The sequence below is a fragment of the Osmerus mordax genome, chromosome 8 (assembly GCF_038355195.1).
Source record: "Osmerus mordax isolate fOsmMor3 chromosome 8, fOsmMor3.pri, whole genome shotgun sequence".
NCBI classification, from domain to species: domain Eukaryota; kingdom Metazoa; phylum Chordata; class Actinopteri; order Osmeriformes; family Osmeridae; genus Osmerus; species Osmerus mordax.
In genome coordinates, this window is record NC_090057.1 from 11,271,446 (window position 1) to 11,289,898 (window position 18,453).

At 48.9% G+C, this 18,453-nt stretch overlaps 1 protein-coding gene and 1 pseudogene across 4 annotated transcripts; one reads left to right on the forward strand and one right to left on the reverse strand.

Moving 5' to 3' along the window:
- The first annotated feature begins 332 nt into the window (after positions 1-332).
- On the forward strand, positions 333-13,163 carry LOC136947885 (sentrin-specific protease 6-like). 4 transcript variants are annotated; one of them, XM_067242115.1, is made up of 24 exons: positions 333-438; positions 2,431-2,524; positions 2,962-3,028; positions 3,496-3,587; positions 3,684-3,836; positions 4,182-4,220; positions 4,556-4,635; positions 5,762-5,865; positions 6,223-6,640; positions 7,105-7,346; positions 7,876-8,004; positions 8,129-8,162; positions 8,403-8,591; positions 9,425-9,618; positions 9,761-9,900; positions 10,037-10,153; positions 10,321-10,443; positions 10,547-10,639; positions 10,762-11,129; positions 11,234-11,322; positions 11,437-11,525; positions 11,675-11,743; positions 11,835-11,985; positions 12,384-13,163. In XM_067242115.1, the coding sequence occupies exons 1-24, from the start codon at positions 360-362 to the stop codon at positions 12,618-12,620; spliced, it is 3,390 nt and encodes a 1,129-aa protein (XP_067098216.1). In that variant the 5' UTR covers positions 333-359; the 3' UTR covers positions 12,621-13,163. The 4 variants fall into 4 exon arrangements, with proteins under 4 accessions (XP_067098216.1, XP_067098217.1, XP_067098220.1 ...); XM_067242116.1 differs by having other exon boundaries at positions 9,425-9,579; XM_067242117.1 differs by lacking the exon at positions 2,431-2,524 and having other exon boundaries at positions 377-438.
- Positions 13,164-13,827: 664 nt separating this feature from the next.
- LOC136947181 (zinc finger protein 721-like) overlaps positions 13,828-18,453 on the reverse strand; it is a 43,079-nt pseudogene continuing 38,453 nt past the window's right edge.

Below are 18,453 nucleotides of genomic sequence, written 5' to 3' on the forward strand. Positions count from 1 at the left end.
AGGTTGCTAGAACAGATGAACAGAGGAACTGTGAAGCTTTGCGGGCAGTCATATCTGGGAAAAACGTGTTTTTATCAGTAACCTACAGTAACCTAAATTTGTTTTTCACAACCGTGTAATGTCACTTAGGGTATGTCTGTACTATTCAACTCTGTTTACTAGAGTATCAGATTAACAATGATTTTGTGCAAACCATGTGCCGGGTATATCAATCTGTAACAAACGTGATCATCTGAATAATGTTATCTAAGAAAATCATACATTGGAGATCCATGAGGAAATATGTTTAGCTTCATTTTTGCCATCTCCTTGGAACCTGCAAACAAAATCGCTAGCCCTCTGCTCTGACTGGGACGCTGATGCGCAGTAGTATACACCATAATCAGTGGCGAGAACATGGAATAAACATGGCTCACAATAGAAGCTTTTTCATTGATGGTAAGAAGTAATTTTCAAAAAAACGTTTCAATGTAGATACCGTGTCATTGTGTTGCAACTGCATAATCGGACCTATAACTGTATGATACAGTCTGATCAACAGTGTGCGTGCCAAAAATATCTGGTCCAATCGTTCAGAGATGAATTCGAAGGTAAAGCTAGCCGACTAGGCTAGCCTAGCTAGCTAGCTACCGTTAAGCTAATGTAGTCCAGCTTGTTTGGTCCTTTCAGCTGCTACTTGAAATGGTTGTATTTTACTATTGATAAGATGCAGTATAAATTGACTACTTTGAGGGAAGCCATTTTTTTCAATGTCCGTTTCTAATGATTTACGCTGTCATATCACAAGCTGACATTTCATATGCACTAATAGCGGGCTAGCTTGTAACTAACACTTGGTTAGCTGGCGAATTAGCTAGCTAGAAGCTGCATAGTGCCGTGGTGCTAACTACCAGCTATCTAAACTATATATGTGGCAGTGGGCATTGGTTTTAGAAGTGGCTGTTTAGCTACGTAAGCTTTTAGATATTAGTAATAGTCTAGAGGGAGAATTTACTTTTAGAAAGACAAATGCCGTTGTTCTAGTGATGCATGAGTGCAGTGCAACAGAAAATCCTTAATTAACCCTCGTTAAAGCCCATCATCAAGCAGCTGTCGATGAGATTTTGACTGTCAATGTAGGACAGGGATAGCTAGGCCCACACGCTTTGCAAACCTAGCTGACATTAGCTAAGTAGCGCCCTGTTGGTCAGTAACGTTAGAGGCCCTTCAGCTAGCTGGTAAAGTTGATTCCCATCTGGTTTGGCCAATTTGAAAACTATGTAGCAACTAGAGCTACATAAATAAAAGTTACAATGAAGCCAACCACGACATCTACCTAGCAACATAGTTAAGCGAGATAGTCCTATCTTACTTTGCCATATATCTAGGTTAAACAAAGTCAATGATTTCCATGCGAGTTGGATTAGCCTAGTTATGTTGTGGTCTGTCTATGTTCCTCGCTCAGCAAGCGGGATCGGGTAAAGGAGGACAAAGCAAGCATTTGCACAGTAATATTTGTGCCTGTTCCTTTGCGTTGATCATTATACCCAAGCTATGCAAAGTCTACTTTGCTCAAATCACGTAGCTACCGAACATTCTTCTAAATCGTTGACACAGAGCTCCACTGTGGAATGTGGCGTCTGTAATGTGGCGTGCGAGACAGCATGGCTGAGTTGGGTGCGAAGCATGTCAATCTGCATAATCAATTAACCTAGTAACGGTATTTCGCCATGACAAACCGCCAGGAAGTGTGTCTGATTTACGTGTCTCTGGACCAAGAAGGGGGACAGGAAATTGCTGGTGACTGTAAATAAAGTCGATTATCTTATAGCTACTAAATTTAACCACACATATGCAGTGGTGGATTCAGGCTAGTTCTTGTGGAGTTTAGAAACAGAAAGGCTCTAGTGGAGTAATTATGACTTTTGGGCTTAAAGGTGTCATACAAAACAAATTGGCCCTCCATGCATGCGATTGCGAAAGATTTCCGATCTTGGGAGCCCAATTAACTTCAAGTCAGTATCTTTATCAAAGAATGTTTTTGATTCCACCAGCCTCTTCATAGCTAACAATCTCTCCCATCTTTTCAGAGAAGTTGCAAGGCTGGCTGCCTTACAACACCTGCTCTACTCTCGATCGTTTACGGTTCTTTAGACCACATATATATTCCCTTTGATCATAAAAGAGCTGCCAGTCACCCTAGCTCCTCTCTGCTGAAAACTCCACTCTGCCCAAGATTAATTGGTTTATGCTCCGGATGGAATGAGCCTTAAATGACTTGAGCATCAGTCCTGATTCAGGGTTTTGCTTTCAAGTCTGTATAGATTTATAGAAGATATTTCAATCACCTTTGTGGATATGATGGATGAGATGTCTGGTAATCATTTCTGCTGATGGCATGGTGTGACCTCGTGCCATGGCACTGATCTCAGTCTGGTTTGTATATTCAAGCTCTGGATAGATCAGAAGCCAGGAGAGATGGAGGGTACACGCAGAACTGGAGCTTTTCTCTTTCTGATGACAGTGAAGAGGAAAGGAGACATGAGTAAGCACTTCTCCGGATCTCATTTCAGCACTCAACTGGGCTGCACTGCATCAATTCCCCCCCCCCCCCCATGTCTCTCTCCCTCTCTCTCTCTGTGGAAGACCCCAATGCCATCTCTCCATTAGTATTCCCACCTGAACAACGGCCACTAGCTCAGCGATACAGACAAGGCTGCGCGCACACACTCACAGCCTGCATGCCAAGTCATTATTTTACCCACGTTGCAGCGTTTTCTCTTTATTCACCCGTAGTTATGTTCACCGTCATTCCCCTTAATGAGTTGATAATGAATGCTGGGAATTTATCATTTATTCTATCACGTCCTTGCAACGTGTCATCACGCTACACACTTTGGCAAATGACGGTAAACAAAGCTTTTTTTCCTCTCCACCTCCATGTTTTTTTTTGTCTCCCTCTCTTCTCTGTTTTCCTCCCAGCACTTCAGCGGTGACCATGGAGGAGTCGAACAGCCGACAGCAACAGGCCCCTCCCGAGGGGAAGAAGGTATTCTACCTCTCCCGAGCCGTCTCTCTCTCTCTCTCTCTCTCTCTCTCTCTCTCTCTCGCCCCCTCGTGACTCACAGCCGTGGCATTGTTGTCGCCACGTCCGAGCGGGGCCCCGCAGGCTATCTGCTGGGGCCACGGCGCCGGAGCCGTCTCTGCCAAAGCCTGCCTGGCACCACCTCACAAGGCAGCGTTCAGTACCCAGAGGACCTGGTTATCCACAGACGGCAGCACCTGCCGTGGCTCCCGAGCAGGGGGGGGGGGGGGGGGTTTATCCTCAAAGGCTGGGCGGTTTTCGAGCGGTTGGGAAATGTGATGTTTTAGGGTCTGTCCTTGACTTGTTTTTATTTAGCTCTATTTCTTTATTTGCGTGTTTCTTATTGTGCGTGTAAACGGGAACGGACTCTGCAGGCTGTTCAGCACGCACCTGTTTTGATTGGTTTCTCTCTTTTTCTTGGTGTTTTCCAGTCGCCCACCCTCAGACACTTCTCAGCGGATCCTCTGAGAACCTATGAAAACAGGCCAAATAGTCACTCGAGGACGTACAACAAGAGGCTCAAGTATGGCGCCCGCCTCGCACGTGTCTGCACGACCCAAAGGGAAACCACCAGTGGCGTTCAGTCGGATTCTCACCCGCGTCCTCTTTTGTCTTCCAGCGAAGCGCCCCTCGCAGTAGCGACGCCGTCGCCGATGCCCAACAGAACCAACTATCTCATCGTCAGCCCCTCTCCGTCACAAGGGGTGGTCTTACAGGGGAGACACTTTCAGCACGCCAATGCCCACAGCCCGATGAGGAAGCCGGTCCAAAGGTAGGGACAACAAAGACGTGGGGATGTAACTGCGTCCCTCTCATGAGAGGATTTGCAATCTCCCGATATTGATCGGTAGTCTGGAATCGATTCCAAGAGGTTATTCTTGGTTTGGGCTGTCCAGAAAAATGTTCTTCTGAAGACCCACCCGCCACTGTATGACGGACGTCGTTTTCGCATTTCGTCACCCTCTTCTTTGCGGTCATGAAAGGAATACGTCAGTGTGTACTGTGTAGAATACGTGTGCACCTCCATTTCTTGTTAACACTTCTACTTAAATGTTTGGGGTTGTTTGTCAGCTTTTGATTTTCACTGGCTGTTGTTTCTTTTTTGTTGGTCTGTTAGTTTTTCACCACCCCAAAGCAGCCTTGACTTGAAGGAAAGGTAAGAATGGCCATTTACTGGATTTGCCCATTAATGCTTTTTTGGGTTTCATTTTGTGCTGTAGCCAGACCAGTGATGCTTATGTCTTGTCTGCACTGCTCTATTCCTGTACCTACAAACATTTGCACTGATACAATATGTGCTGCATCATTTCCATATGAGAGATATATAGCTGTAAAGCATTCAACCCTCCCCCCAATCTCTCTTAACCCAAAAAAACGCCCAGGCCCTTTAACTTGCCGCTACTGGGAATGGCCTCATCTACAAACAAAGAATTAGCTTTGTGAAAGCGATAGTTCTGACGGGTACTCCCGGTGTCTTTGCTTCCCCCTCAGGAACGACTTCTCCACAGCCGGCCCTCAGATCCAGTCAGTGGAGGTAGACAGCATAATCCTCACCTGTCCCGAAGTCCCAGGTACGCAGCATGGGCCTCCTCATCCACCACGTCGGTGCTCTCTCGCTCTCTCTTTCTCTGCCTCTCTCTGTCTCTCTCTGTCTGTGTGTCTGTCTCGCTCTCTCTTTCTCTGCCTCTCTCTCTCTCTCTCTCTCTCTGTCTGTGTGTCTCTCTCTCACTCTCTCTCCACGCTAAACTTCCTGCACACGAGTACAGAGTGTTCCAGGGGAGTATTTGGGAGTATTCTCCCCCCCCCCCCCTCCTCCCCCCCATCTGGATGTGATGTGCCACTGGGGTTGAGGCGGGGTGGGGGCGTCCGTGCGTGCGTGTGTGTGTTGCTCTGTGTGACAGCCAACTGTGTGTCTGTCTGCGGGGCTCGATCTGGGCTGAGCCTCCTGCCTGCGTCTGCCCAAAAAGTGGGGGGGGGGAATGCAGCCCTCTCCGATTAATCCACAAAGCTCCTGCTGGAGGAGTGAACGCCTGGCCGCCGCAGATGAGCAACGGGGAGGACACGATGCACACACACACTCGCTCACACACACACACACTCGCTCACACACACTCGCTCACACACACGCAAGCTCACCCACTCTGGGGCACGGTTAATGAAGCTGCAGGGCAAAATCTGGGAACGATCACACGCTGTGGTGAAAAGGTGACCTTGGCGTAGCGCTTGCACCCCCGTGGTAAAGTTCTCCTTGAGGCGGGTTCACTTCGCCGCCCCACGGTTTGCTCGTGGCCGTCGGGTTCCCCACGCACGGAGGTCCTTCTCCCCCCCCCCCCCCCCCTCCTCCGCCCCATCCAATCTCCTGGCTAACACCGCACGGCCGTCTTTCGTTTCCTGTCTTTATTTACGTTTGCCACATTTAGCCTTCTTCCCCCCCCCCCCCCCCCCCCCCCCCAGTGATTGATAAACAGGGCATCGTGTAAGTGCAGCGGATAAACAAGGAGCAGAAGTGTGCAGTTCTAACAGTTGTTTCAGTGGCCCGAGCCAAGGAACGCGTTTTAGTCAGGCGCGGTGCAACAATAACGTCAGCTCAGCCACGACGTTAGATCACTGATGATATAAACAGGGAGAGAAAAAAAAACAAACACCCGAAGAGCATCCTTTCAGCGCCACATCTTTCATTTCGTGTCTCCCTTTTAGAAGACGAGAGCCTGAACATCAAACGGCGCCTGCTGCTCAAGCGGAAGCCGTCAGACCCCAAGGAGACCTGCTGTAGCTTACAGTCTCCGGCCAAACCCGTCGAGGTGAGAAGGAATGTGAGTCGTCTTAGACTGAAAGAGCTGGGAGTCCCCGCACGGGCCAATGGGATTGGTGTGGGGGGTGAAAGGTCGGCCTGTTTACCGTGCTGCCGTATGAAAGGGCGCTAACCCTGGACTCTTGCACTCCCCCCCTCCCCCCTCCTGGCCTCTCATGGTCAACAGTCCGACCTTTCGCTAAGCCACACCTACAGCTTGTAACCAGAGCTAGTTTCTGGTTGTTGTGTTTCCTTCCCTGGACGTCGTGTTTCAACCGTACGAGCGCTCTTGGTCATCGGGTTCCCTTCAAAGTCGTTTGAGCCTGTTGCCGCCTGGGCACTAACCCCTCTCCCCTCCCGACCACAGCCCCTGTGCCCCAGCGAGTACTTCACGGTGTGCGGCAAGTGCGGCAAGCGCAGCGAGGACCACGCCAAGTGTCAAAGCTGCGGCCACGCCTTGAGCCCAGAGTCGCCCTGCCACGCTCACCTCCTCCCTGTCCAGCTGGCCTCGCCCGCCCCCAGACCCCCAGTCCGGCCCCAGCCCCAGCCCTCCTCCCCGGGCCCCCACAGCTTCCAGTCGGGGAAGAGCTTCTACGGCGCGGCCTCCACCATGAGGGCTCCACGCATGGACGTGGTGCCGGTCCGCATCACCCGGGGTAACATGCTGCAGCCCCTCAACGGGAGGCCCTCCGGGCTGGCCGCCACCACCAGCTGCTGCGGAGCCAGGGTCTCCAGCAAAGGGAAGAGGTCCGCGGCCGCCAGGCAGCTCGAGCTCAACGACCCCAGTAAGTCCCCGGGTGTGACCTGGCCCGGCTTCCTGGTCCACTCACCCCCCCCCCACACCCCATCCCCTGCTCCCCTTTGGCTTGTAAACCTGGAAGTCGTAGAATAGTTTTCAGTTTTTCTGTGTGAGAGTAGGGCGATATGAAGAAGGTTCGGTAGTTTGGCGAACCACAAACCACCGAGGCAGCTGCTTTAAAAGCTGTTTCTCTCGATTGCCCTTCTGCGGCACATTTTTCTGTTTGCAAACGCCGGTGTACTTTCACACCGTGCAAAAGGAATCGTGCAAAAATTCCAATTGAATTCTGCTTCAGTAATACAGTATATTCAGAGAATGCAGGAGGGAGACTCATTATATATCGTGTGGGGGGTTAATGTCAGCTATTTGGCGGATATACCTTATTTTCCATGTTTGCTGTTGTGTGACGAGCCCGGTGCGGGGAGTAATGGCGACCGCCGTGCGTTTCAGTTGTCCTGTCCAGCGACGACGACGAGGAGGAAGCGGACAACGCCAGCACGGGAAGCGTGAACCGCCTGGACAGCGTGTCCCCGCGGCCCGCCGACTCGGCGCACTCCTCGCCGGCGCCCTCCGGCGGGAAGGTGGAGGCGGCGGTGAAGAGCAGCGCGGAGCAGGAGGAGATCACCTCCGACTTCTTCGCCGACATCGACACAAAAATCTCAATACCCAGGAGACCCTGCATGAAGGATCAGGCAAGTGATGGGGACCTGAGTCTCTGAGGGCTTGCTGGGTTCAATTGAAAACAAACTCGTTTTGCTTTGTCACACTGCCCAGTGTCAATAAGTAAATATTTAGCTGATGTTAGGTTGTTCGCTTGCTTATCATCAGTACATAGTGCTCAGTGAGTGGGAAGCCGTTGGCTGCTCTCACAGCATACTCAGACAGTTCACTTTGGCCTAATTGAACCACTGACAGAACACCCTTGAGAACTCGGTGTTTCCGAACCGTGTCGTGGATGGAAACCTTACTGGCTCTGCAGCAGTTGGTCTGTTTTGTTGCAGGATGAGCGTTTTGCCCACCCGCTTCTTCTGCAGCCGTTCTAGTAAACCCATAATCGAATAGTACAACCCACGATAGAATACCCTTTTTCCGGGTGGAAAATAATGCGTTCTGTTCTTAGAGCGACGACAACGACACATTTCTGGCCTCAGCATAACGTGCTGTCCACCTCCCTCATTAGATTCTCGTTTTCTAAACCAGAGCCTCCGTTTCATTTTCCAGTGCGGCAACCACGTACCCGACGACACCACCCCGAGGAAAAAGCCCAAAATGGCGCTGGACAGCATCATCCTGGAGTGCCGGAGCGTGCGCGTCGGGACGCTCCGCAGGATGGTCACCAAGCCCGTCATCGTAAGCTGCCCGCCCCCTCTCGCACCGTCTCCCTGGGGGGGGACGCTCAGTGCTGCAGACGAGCCTGGCTGGATGGAAGCGCTGGAGTAATGACCCCCCCCCCTTTTCTCTTCTTGTCTTTCAGTTCTCCGTCGATCACATCCACCTGGAAACGGAAGGTGAGTAGCATGCGTCGTTAGGGAGACGCCCGGCGTGTGCGTCGTCGCGTCAATCATTTTCTTTCACTGACGACGGCGGCTTGTGGAGATCTAATTTGCGGTCCGGGTAACAACATCCAATCATTTCCACCGTAAAATACACCGTCATCCTCGACGACGTTTGGTCGGCGATATCAGAACGCCCGCCTCGGCGTTGCACGCTGGGTAACGCAGTTCTCTGGGTTTTCTCGGCGGCGGCAGGGCCTGAGGTGGACGCGCTGGAGAAGGTGAGCCTGCGGGGGTCGGAGCTGACCAGCTGCGAGTGGTGCAGCGTGAGGAAGCTGCCCGTGCTGTTCTTCCAGACCACCCAGGAGGAGTGCCTGCGGCTCCGCACGCAGCTCAACATGTCCCGGGAGGACGGCGGCCTGTGGTACGACTGCTCCGGGGACCGTGAGTGACCGCCGCCGCTCTGAACGCACACACAGACACACAGACAGACACACAGACAGACACACAGACAGACAGACAGACAGACAGACAGACAGACACACAGACAGACAGACAGACAGACAGACAGACACACAGACAGACACACACACACACAGACAGACAGACAGACAGACACACACAGACAGACACACAGACAGACACACAGACAGACAGACACACACACAGACACACACACAGACAGACAGACACACAGACAGACAGACACACAGACAGACAGACACACACACAGACACACACACAGACAGACAGACAGACAGACAGACAGACAGACACACACACAGACAGACAGACACACACACAGACAGACAGACACACACACACACAGACAGACACACACAGACAGACACACACACAGACAGACACACACAGACACACAGACAGACACACAGACAGACAGACACACACACAGACACACACACAGACAGACACACAGACACACACACAGACAGGACACTGTGCAGGCCATGTAGCATTTAGCTGCGTTGCTGGAGCAGTTTTTTGCAATTGTTTTAGTAAATTAAAGATAAGCAGTATCATGTGAACCATGCACGCGGTACATAACATGGTATCACTGACATTTCAGTGTTGTGATGTTTTAACAATGGGGAAGCTGGATTCTCCTGACCTGAAATAAGATTGAAATAATTTGTCTTTAGCTCCGTTGAATAGGACGTGCAGAGATGGATGAATCCGCAGATTAGCAAAGCCTTCTGTTAAAACAATCGCCACTATGTACCAACACGGTTCCCCCCCCCCCACACACACACACACAGAGTCCGATGAGAAGTACATCGTCCTGATCTTCGAGAACGGGCTGCTGATGCACGAGCAGATGATCCTGGAGGACATCCTGGTGGAGATCGGCCGGGCCAACAACCTGACCGAGTTCCCCACCAAGCTCTCCTTCGACGAGGCCAACATCCGCCTGGTGAATTACAACAAAGCCACCAAGGAGAAGGAGGAGAAGGTGGTCGGGGGCTCGGGGGTTCCACGGATTACATTTCTCCACTCAAATCTGTATTCAAGTGTGACTTTTTGTTTTCTTCTTCTTGTTCGCTTCTCATGGTCTTTAACCGGCATCTCTCCCTCTTCCTCCCCCTCTCCCGCAGGGCAAGCCAGCGGGCAAGCCCCCCGCCCCGGCGCCCGTACGCACGCGCATGGCCACGCGCCAGCACGCCAGCATGTTCTTCGGCGACGAGGAGGACGACATGGCGGAGCTCCAACCCACCTTCACCGGACCAATCATAAAGTAAGGGTGGGGGTGGGGGGGAGGGGTTCTCGATCACGCTCTCTCTCTTTTGTGTGTGTGTGTGTGTGTGCCGCCGTGCGTTTTCTCGTCTCCTTGACGGGTCGTTGTTTCGCGGTGTTTGTTTCGTGCGCTCCAGGCTCATGGTGTACCCCCCTCCGCCAGCCAAGGGAGGCATCACTGTGACGAACGAAGACCTCCACTGCCTTCACGACGGAGAGTTCCTCAATGACGTCATCATCGACTTTTATTTAAAGTGAGAGCCCTCCCGCCCCTTTTTTTGATCCTCTGGGCCCGGCGTCTCCAACCCTGGCCCCTCAGAGCCCACCGTCCTGGATGTTTTGAGACGTCTGAGGATCAGAACGTTGTTTATTTACCATCGGCGGGGGGGGGGGGGGGGTGTTTCTGTGGTGTCCTTTACAGATACTTGGTCTTGGAGAAGTTGAAGAGAGAGGAAGCTCAGAGGAGTCACGTGTTCAGCTCCTTCTTCTACAAGAGGCTCAACCAGAGGGAGAGGAGGAGCCTCCCTGACACCACTCACCTGCCGTGAGTATGGCCCTTCCCCCCCCTCGTTTCGGCAGGAAATTCACTTGGCGGCAGGTCGCTAACGTTGCCCTACGGTTTTCCTCCCTCCCCCCTCGGTTGCCAGGATACAGAAGAGAAAGCACAACCGCGTGAAGACATGGACCCGGCACGTGGATCTGTTCCAGAAAGACTTCATTTTTGTTCCCATCAACGAGTCGTGAGTCTCCTTCAAAGTCCCCCTGGCAAAATCTGGGCGTTCATGGCTCAGTTTGTCTCAATTTCAGAGATTTTCATACAGAAAATGTGAACAATTTATAAAACTCCTCACTTCTGTTTCAGAGCCCACTGGTACTTGGCAGTGATCTGCTTCCCCGGGCTGCAAGGCCCTCAGTATGAGCCCAACCCCATGTACCAGGGCCCGGCGTCAGCCGCATGCTCCACCCAAGCCCCAGGCCCGGCTCCATGCCCCACTCCAGGCCCGGGGCTGGAGGACAGCTTCCCGGATCACTGCAGGCCACTGTCCCCTGAGAGGGACGACTTCCTGGAGCCTTCTGATGACCCCCCTGCCAACGAGGCCTTATTGGAGGCTCACTCCAACAGCAACCAGCCAAAGGGGGCTTCGGCCTCTACCGAGGGGGGACAAGAGCCTCCGCAGACCCCCGGCACGAGGAGCAATGGACAGACTGAAGCCCAGCCACAATATACAGGTGAGTCACAGTCACACACGTACCAGGATAATGTCTGGACACAGGTGAGCAATCAGAACTGACGTCATTGGCTATTTTTTCTTCCCTTCCCCCACGTCTTTCAGATGGTTTGCACAGGATCAGTGTGACTTACGGACCGGGGAATGGGAACAATGGCAGCTGCGCCTTTTCTGACGACCAAAGCTCCTGTCAGGTAGTGCTGCTTCCATGAAGTCGTTGCCCAATGACAACCGGTGACTTGTGTCTTCGTAACGATTCGAATTCCCTAGGTCTCAATGATAATCGCTGCTCCTCTCTTCCTGTCCAGGATGAGTGTAGTGAGGATGGTGGCCTTGCTGACGATTCTCTCAACCAGGAGAGCTCAGGGTGGACCTCCAGACCCACCTTGTGCAAACAGTGGGTTGAATGTCGTTTTATCTGTGTGCCACCAGGTGGCACTGTCGCACTATCCCTTTTTCGGCCTTGATTTGATTTCCAGTGAATGACTGTCACCGTGAAGTGATTTGCTCGTGCAGATTCAACAACAGTTGCGTTTTTGCTTTCAGGCCTTGTATTCTCATCATGGACTCTCTGCGTGGCCCTGCCAGATCCACTGTTGTGAAAACGTTGAGAGAGTAAGTGACCCTCATTCAGAACATGGGACGATCCGCTGTGTCTATAGATGGTGGGAACATATTGTGTGTGTGTGTGTGTGTGTGGCTGCAGGTACCTGGAGGTGGAATGGGAGGCGAGGAAAGGAAGCCAGCGGAGCTTTGGGAAGGACGTGATGAAGGGCTCGAGCCCTCGAGTGCCTCAGCAGGACAACTTCAGCGACTGTGGAGTGTACATCCTGCAGTATGTGGAAAGCTTCTTCGAGGTGAGAGCAGAGGTTGGAGCGTGCATTCAGCACACTAGCCCAAAAAGCTTTGGGGATGTGGAGCATTAAGCGTGCTTTGATTGTCACTGCGTAGTTATTTGGAAACTCCAGAGTATATCTTTTTTATATGAACCACGATTATCTTTAATATCTTTAGTACATTAGTACATTTAGTCATTATTCAGCAGACGCTCTTATCCAGAGCGACTTACAGTAAGTACAGGGACATTCTCCCCAAGGCAAGTAGGGTGAAGTGCCTTGCCCAAGGACACAACATCATTTGGCACGCACGGGAATCGAACCAACAACTTTCTGATTAATATCCTGACTCCCTAACCGCTCAGCCATCTGACTCAATGAACTAACAATAACCCTTTTTCATTGATGTCGCCACGCAGAATCCACTTCCTAGTTTTCATCTCCCCGTCAACCTGTCGGAGTGGTTCCCACAGCAACGGATGAAGACCAAGCGTGAGGAGATTAAGGAGCTCATCCGGAAGATCCAAACTCAACAGGAACTGGACAAGAAGGAGGCGGCCCAGGGCTCGGCCACGGGCTCCCCCCAGGAGCAGGACCGGGGGAGGGAGGGTGGTGTGGACACTGGGTCAGAGCCCTCCTGCCAGCCCCTCAGTTGAACTGGCGCTGCTATGCTCTGACACATTGGTCCTGTTGGGTCTGGTCTGGGCCGGCCTTCTAAAGTCTGATTGGCAGCCTCCCTGGAGCCAATCATGATTGTACGCTGCTCCGGATGACTCCTCCATTTCTCTGCAGAACTGTCCTGTTCCTTCCATTACCTACCATTAAAAAAACAAGACCTTTTAAATTTGTATTTGAATAAAAGATGTACATTCGCTGGAGTTTTTTCGCTGCCTTTGTAATTGACTGTTTTTGATGCGCTGTTGAGTGATCCGTTAAGTTATGGTTTCAAAGATGTTCCTTTTTGAAGGACAATCTGTGCAGAACATACTGCTTTGCTCTTGCATCGTATTTGGTATGCTTCTGAGATGTTTGCTGAGTTTGTGATATTGCTGTCGTTTGTAAATTATATCCACCCGTCTGGAAAATATATCATTTTCAAAGTGTCAGTCCCTCATCAGTTAAGTAAATGTTAAAGTGTTATGTCATTTTTTGATGTGAGCGGAAGGATCTTCAGCATTAAATGAACTGATGCAAGAGCACACATTTTGCCTTTTTATCCTGAGGAGCAACAGAAACCCTCCTACTCCTTTTCCTTTTGGAATCTATCCTGCTTTGAAATATTTGTGGTCCTTTGCATATAATAGCAGTAAATTGTTCAAGAACACAGTTGACATCACTGTTTGAATTCCATATCTTCTGGTGGCAAGTTCAAATCCCCCTGTAAATGGCTTTGGATTGAAGCATCTACTAAATGATGACATTGTTAAGGCAATGCAGGTAAACCCGCAATCAAACAAGCCCCTCTTCTAATCAGACAAACTAATCCCAAGTTCTCACGCATTTCAACAATTTATCACGCTGAGAAGTAATGGATAACTTGTCCCGCTTAATACAATTAATGGACGAGTTGCAGATTTCTGCCCAGTTGATAGTTGTCTCTAATTAAACAGTTGTAAGCCAGCCAATCAGAAACATCACCAGCAAACTTGTGATAAACTTGAGAGCCCTGCAAAGGGTGGGTTTGAGAGTTGCCTTATTATATCCAAACAAACATGTTCTGCAGTGGTTTTGTCCAAATACAGTTTTTACTTGCTGCCATGTTCTTTTTTGTCTGTTTAGATGGCTCCTGTTGAGAAGACACACCAATGATTGAGGCAGGAGGACTCAATAGTAGTGATTACTTGATACTTTATTACACACGATACAATTCATGTTTTGCATGAATTGCATTGAAACAGAGAGCATCCCGTGTCGCACTAAGCAATGCAGAGTGCAGTGATAACCTGTTTAAATAGCCCGCCCTGCTAAGGTGTTCCCCGACTGCGTGATATGGTGAGATGCTAGTGACGAGCTAACTTTCACCGTTTCCACTTCTTTGTGAGTAACTTCTCTCGCGGATGCAAATTGCACATCTGAAGACGTTCATTTAACCCAAAGAGAAACTTTATCTAAGTTTATATTACAGACACACAGCAGGTTATGCAATAGTCTAATGCAGGGGTATCAAACTCATTTTAGTTAAGGGGCCAAATACTGCCCACTTTGATCTCAAGTGGGCCAGACCAGTAAAATCATAGCATAATAACGCATACAGTGGCCTGGTAATAGTAAGACCGGACACAGGAATATAGATTATTTATATTTATTTGGGGGGTTTTATTCCCTGACGGCACTCAGTGAGAACAGTATTAATATTTAAGCACTGAGGAGCTTTCGGAACAAAAATACTTATTTCTACTGACATCCTAAAATAGGCACAAGATAGGCAACAGTACAGTAGTGGCTCTCCTGAATAATGAAAGAAAAGAAACAAAATAAATCACACACGGAAACCAGAAATACAACCAGCAATATCAACAACAAATATTGGTCCGTTAAATTCACAGTCTTCTCATCCACCAACATGATGGCCCATTAATGTAAACATTTTTAATCCTTATTTCTAACTTTGTCGGCAAGAATTCCTGTATTGGATGCTAGCTCTTCCAGTCATCTACCCGTGTTTACTTTGTGACGTGAAACGCGATTTCAACACCCTCACGAGCTAAACGTGAACTGCTCTTAAGGTGAGTGTAACCCCAACCAAAAGAAGCCACTATTTAAGCACCAAACTTATATTAAAACAAACAATAGTATTTGAACCGCTCAAGAACAATCCTACCCATAGTTCACCTGGCTACACATAACGACAATATTTTTTCGATGTTTAAATCATTAGTGAAGGTTTTTTGATGATAAACCCTGTTTTAAGGTCTTTCTACAATGAACTAGAATCATAAATACCAAAAACTCAGACATCAGCCCACTTTTTATCTCCTCTGCTGATTCCCTTGCTTTGTGATGCATCTGACGTCAAATTCGTCACAAAGCTAGCAGCGAGCGCTGCTGCCTCCGGAGCAGGCACTTTTATCCAAAGCGACAACTAGTGTATGTAGAAAGAAGGTTCATAGAACAACAGGACTTCAATATAGTCCGAGTACATATAGACAGATTCAACATAATCAGTCAGTATTGTCTGAAATATAGTCAGTATATTCTGAAAAACCATAGCAAATGATCACTTGGTGAGAGACATAGTAACCCTCTACATCAGAACCACCAAGTCTACTATCACAGGATCACATGATAATACATTTTCATGGTGTGTTACTGCTTGTGCTGTCCCAGTAGGTGTAGGCCAGTAGTTCTTCCAGCTGTGGGTCATACAGAAGTTCTCTCAGGTGGTGACTGCTGGGACAGCTTAGCCCCAGACATCACTGCTTTAGGTTTTTTCTATTGTGGATACAAAGATGACTCTTCAGATTGCCATTTGTTTTACCTGAGTAGTCACAGTGTGGGCAGCTGTAGGGCTTCTTTCCTGTGTGGATCGTGCTGTGTTTCTTCAACCCACCTGAGGTAGAAAAGGCTTTATCACAGCATTCACAGCTGTGGGGCTTTTCCCCAGTGTGGGTCCTGCTGTGCACTCTGAAAATAGAAGCGCTACTAAAGGTTTTACCACAGAGGTCACAGCTGTAGGGTTTCTCCCCAGTATGGATCCTGCAGTGATCTCTTAAACTGTCAACCCGTGTAAAGGTTTTACCACAGAGGTCACAGCTGTAGGGCTTCTCCCCAGTATGGATCCAGCTGTGAGCTCTGAAACTTTCAAGTCGTCCAAAGGTTTTACCACAGAGGTAACAGCTGTAAGGCTTCTCTTCAGTGTGGATCCTGTGGTGAACCGTTAAATGGCCAGCCTGGTTATAGGTTTTACCACAGAGGTCACAGCTGTAGGGCTTCTCTCCAGTGTGGATCCTGCGGTGAACGTTGAGAGTACTAGCCAGGCTAAAGGTTTTACCACAGAGGTCACAGCTGTAGGGCTTCTCTCTAGTGTGGATCCTGCGGTGACCTCTTAAGCTGTAAGCCTGGCTAAAGGTTTTACCACAGAGGTCACAGCTGAAGGGCTTCTCTTCAGTGTGGATCCTACTGTGAACGTTGAGAGCACCAGCCAGGCGAAAGGTTTTACCACAGAGGTCACAGCTGAAGGGCTTCTCTTCAGTGTGGATTCTACGGTGAACGTTTAGAGTACTAGCCAGGCAAAAGGTTTTACCACAGAGGTCACAGCTGTAGGGCTTCTCTCCAGTGTGGATCCTGCGGTGAGCTCTGAAATGGCCAGCCTGGTTAAAGGTTTTACCACAGAGGTCACAGCTGTAGGGCTTCTCTCCAGTGTGGATCCTGTGGTGAACTTTGAGAGTAGCAGCCCGGCTAAAGGCTTTACCACAGAGGTCACAGCTGTAGGGCTTCTCTCCTGTGTGGATCATTATGTGGTTCTTCAGGGAATTGGATGAGGAAAGGCTCTTTCCACAAGAGTCACAGTGATGTGTCTCCATAACTCTGGTCTCTCTGGATCCTGTCTTGGATCTAGTCTTCAGAAGCTTGTTTCTCTCTAGGGAGCTGCTGTCTCTGGTTGAGTCTCTCTCTCTCTGTAGTCTCTTTGGAGCCATAAGATGTCTTCTCTGTCTAGTCTCCACCCACGATCAAGTATTGTTGGCCAATGGGGGATCTGGAGGAAAAAGCTCAGAGTTAATGGGAACTCAGATTTGACATATAAAGGAAATATTTTGCCTATCATAATGTCCACTCTGCATATGTAATGGTGATCATTTGGTGCGAGGTGTATGTTTCTCAGGTTTATTTTGTCTGGAGAAACATGTAACACTGTAATAAAAATGTAAGCTCTGGCATACAACTCTTTATAGTATATTCATTTTCTTCAAAATAATAATATGGCATTAGTTACTACACTATAAGCATTTCATGCAAATTAACAATAAACTTTGCCATCTGGCATTTTTTTAATGGCTGACCATCTGCATCACTCTCTCTCTGCCTCTCTCTCGGTCTCTCTCTTGGTGTCCCTTTCTGTCTTTCTCTCCCTGTCTCTCTCTCTGCCCCTCAACCAACCTAAACCCTCAAGGAAGACAAGGAAAAACTCCCAGAAAAACTCAATAGAGGAGAAAAAATTTAAGAAACCTAGGGAGGAGCAATTCAGTGAGGGATCCCCTCCTCCAGAGACGGTTGGTGAAAGAGAAATGTATTTATACAATCTACTTTGTTATATTAAGATCCGTATATGTAAATTGTATGCACCTTCCTACCACAGTAAATTCTGTATTCGTGTAAACTAAGATGGCAATAAAAACCAATTCAGATATATATTTTTTTTATGAACCACGATTATGTCGCGCCATATTCGGCCGCATGGAAAACAAACTCAAACGATTTCAGATAATACATATTACACATACAAATTCCTCTCGCCATATAACTGTAACATTTAATATAAATGCTAAACAATATGTAATCGATATTTCATAGATTTATTTGAAATTCAAACCTGAAAAACAGGAAAAGAATTGAGACCAGGGGAGAGGTGCTTCTTATTGCTTCCGCACCGCTCAACATATTGAGGAAGCACTGACACCCGCCTGCCAATAGAGTCCCCGTTGAAAACACAGCGCCACATTAGTTCCTACTTGCAACAACACTGAAATGTTCCGTCTTTTTCCTTATAATAGGAGCAGGACCGGGGGAGGAAGGGTGCTGTGCAGGGGCAGACTGGCCATCGGGGATACCGGCCCGGGCCGGTCTGACAGTAACTCCCGGGCCACTTTTTTCCCCAGTCCGCCCCTGGTGGTGTGGACACTGGGTCAGAGCCTTTCTGCCAGCCCCTCAGTTGAACTGGCGCTGCTATGCTCTGACACATTGGTCCTGTTGGGTCTGGTCTGGGCCGGCCTTCTAAAGTCTGATCGGCAGCCTCCCTGGAGCCAATCATGATTGTACGCTGCTCCGGATGACTCCTCCATTTCTCTGCAGAACTGTCCTGTTCCTTCCATTACCTACCATTAAAAAACAAGACCTTTTAAATTTGTATTTGAATAAAAGATGTACATTTCCTGTAGGTTTTTCGCTGCCTTTGTAATTGACTGTTTTTGATGCACTGTTGAGTGATCCCTTAAGTTATGGTTTCAAAGATGTTCCTTTTTGAAGGACAATCTGTGCAGAACATACTACTCTGCTCTTGCATCGTATTTGGTATGCTTCTGAGATGTGTTTGCTGAGTTTGTAATATTGCTGTAGTTTGTAAATTATATCCACCCGTCTGGAAAATATATCATTTTCAAAGTCTCAGTCCCTCATCAGTTAAGTAAATGTTAAAGTGTTGTTATGTCATTTTTTGATGTGAGCGGAAGGATCTTCAGCATTAAATGAACTGATGCAAGAGCACACATTTTGCCTTTTTATCCTGAGGAGCAACAGAAACCCTCCTACTCCTTTTCCTTTTGGAATCTATCC

Excerpts from the sequence above, each read along its gene's own strand:
- LOC136947885 (XM_067242115.1), top strand. The coding sequence starts at position 360 with ATGCGCAGTAGTATACACCATAATCAGTGGCGAGAACATGGAATAAAC. Across the intron at positions 10,444-10,546 it reads CCTGACACCACTCACCTGCC|GATACAGAAGAGAAAGCACA; the intron begins GTGAGTATGGCC and ends CTCGGTTGCCAG. Across the intron at positions 11,744-11,834 it reads GTTGTGAAAACGTTGAGAGA|GTACCTGGAGGTGGAATGGG; the intron begins GTAAGTGACCCT and ends GTGTGGCTGCAG.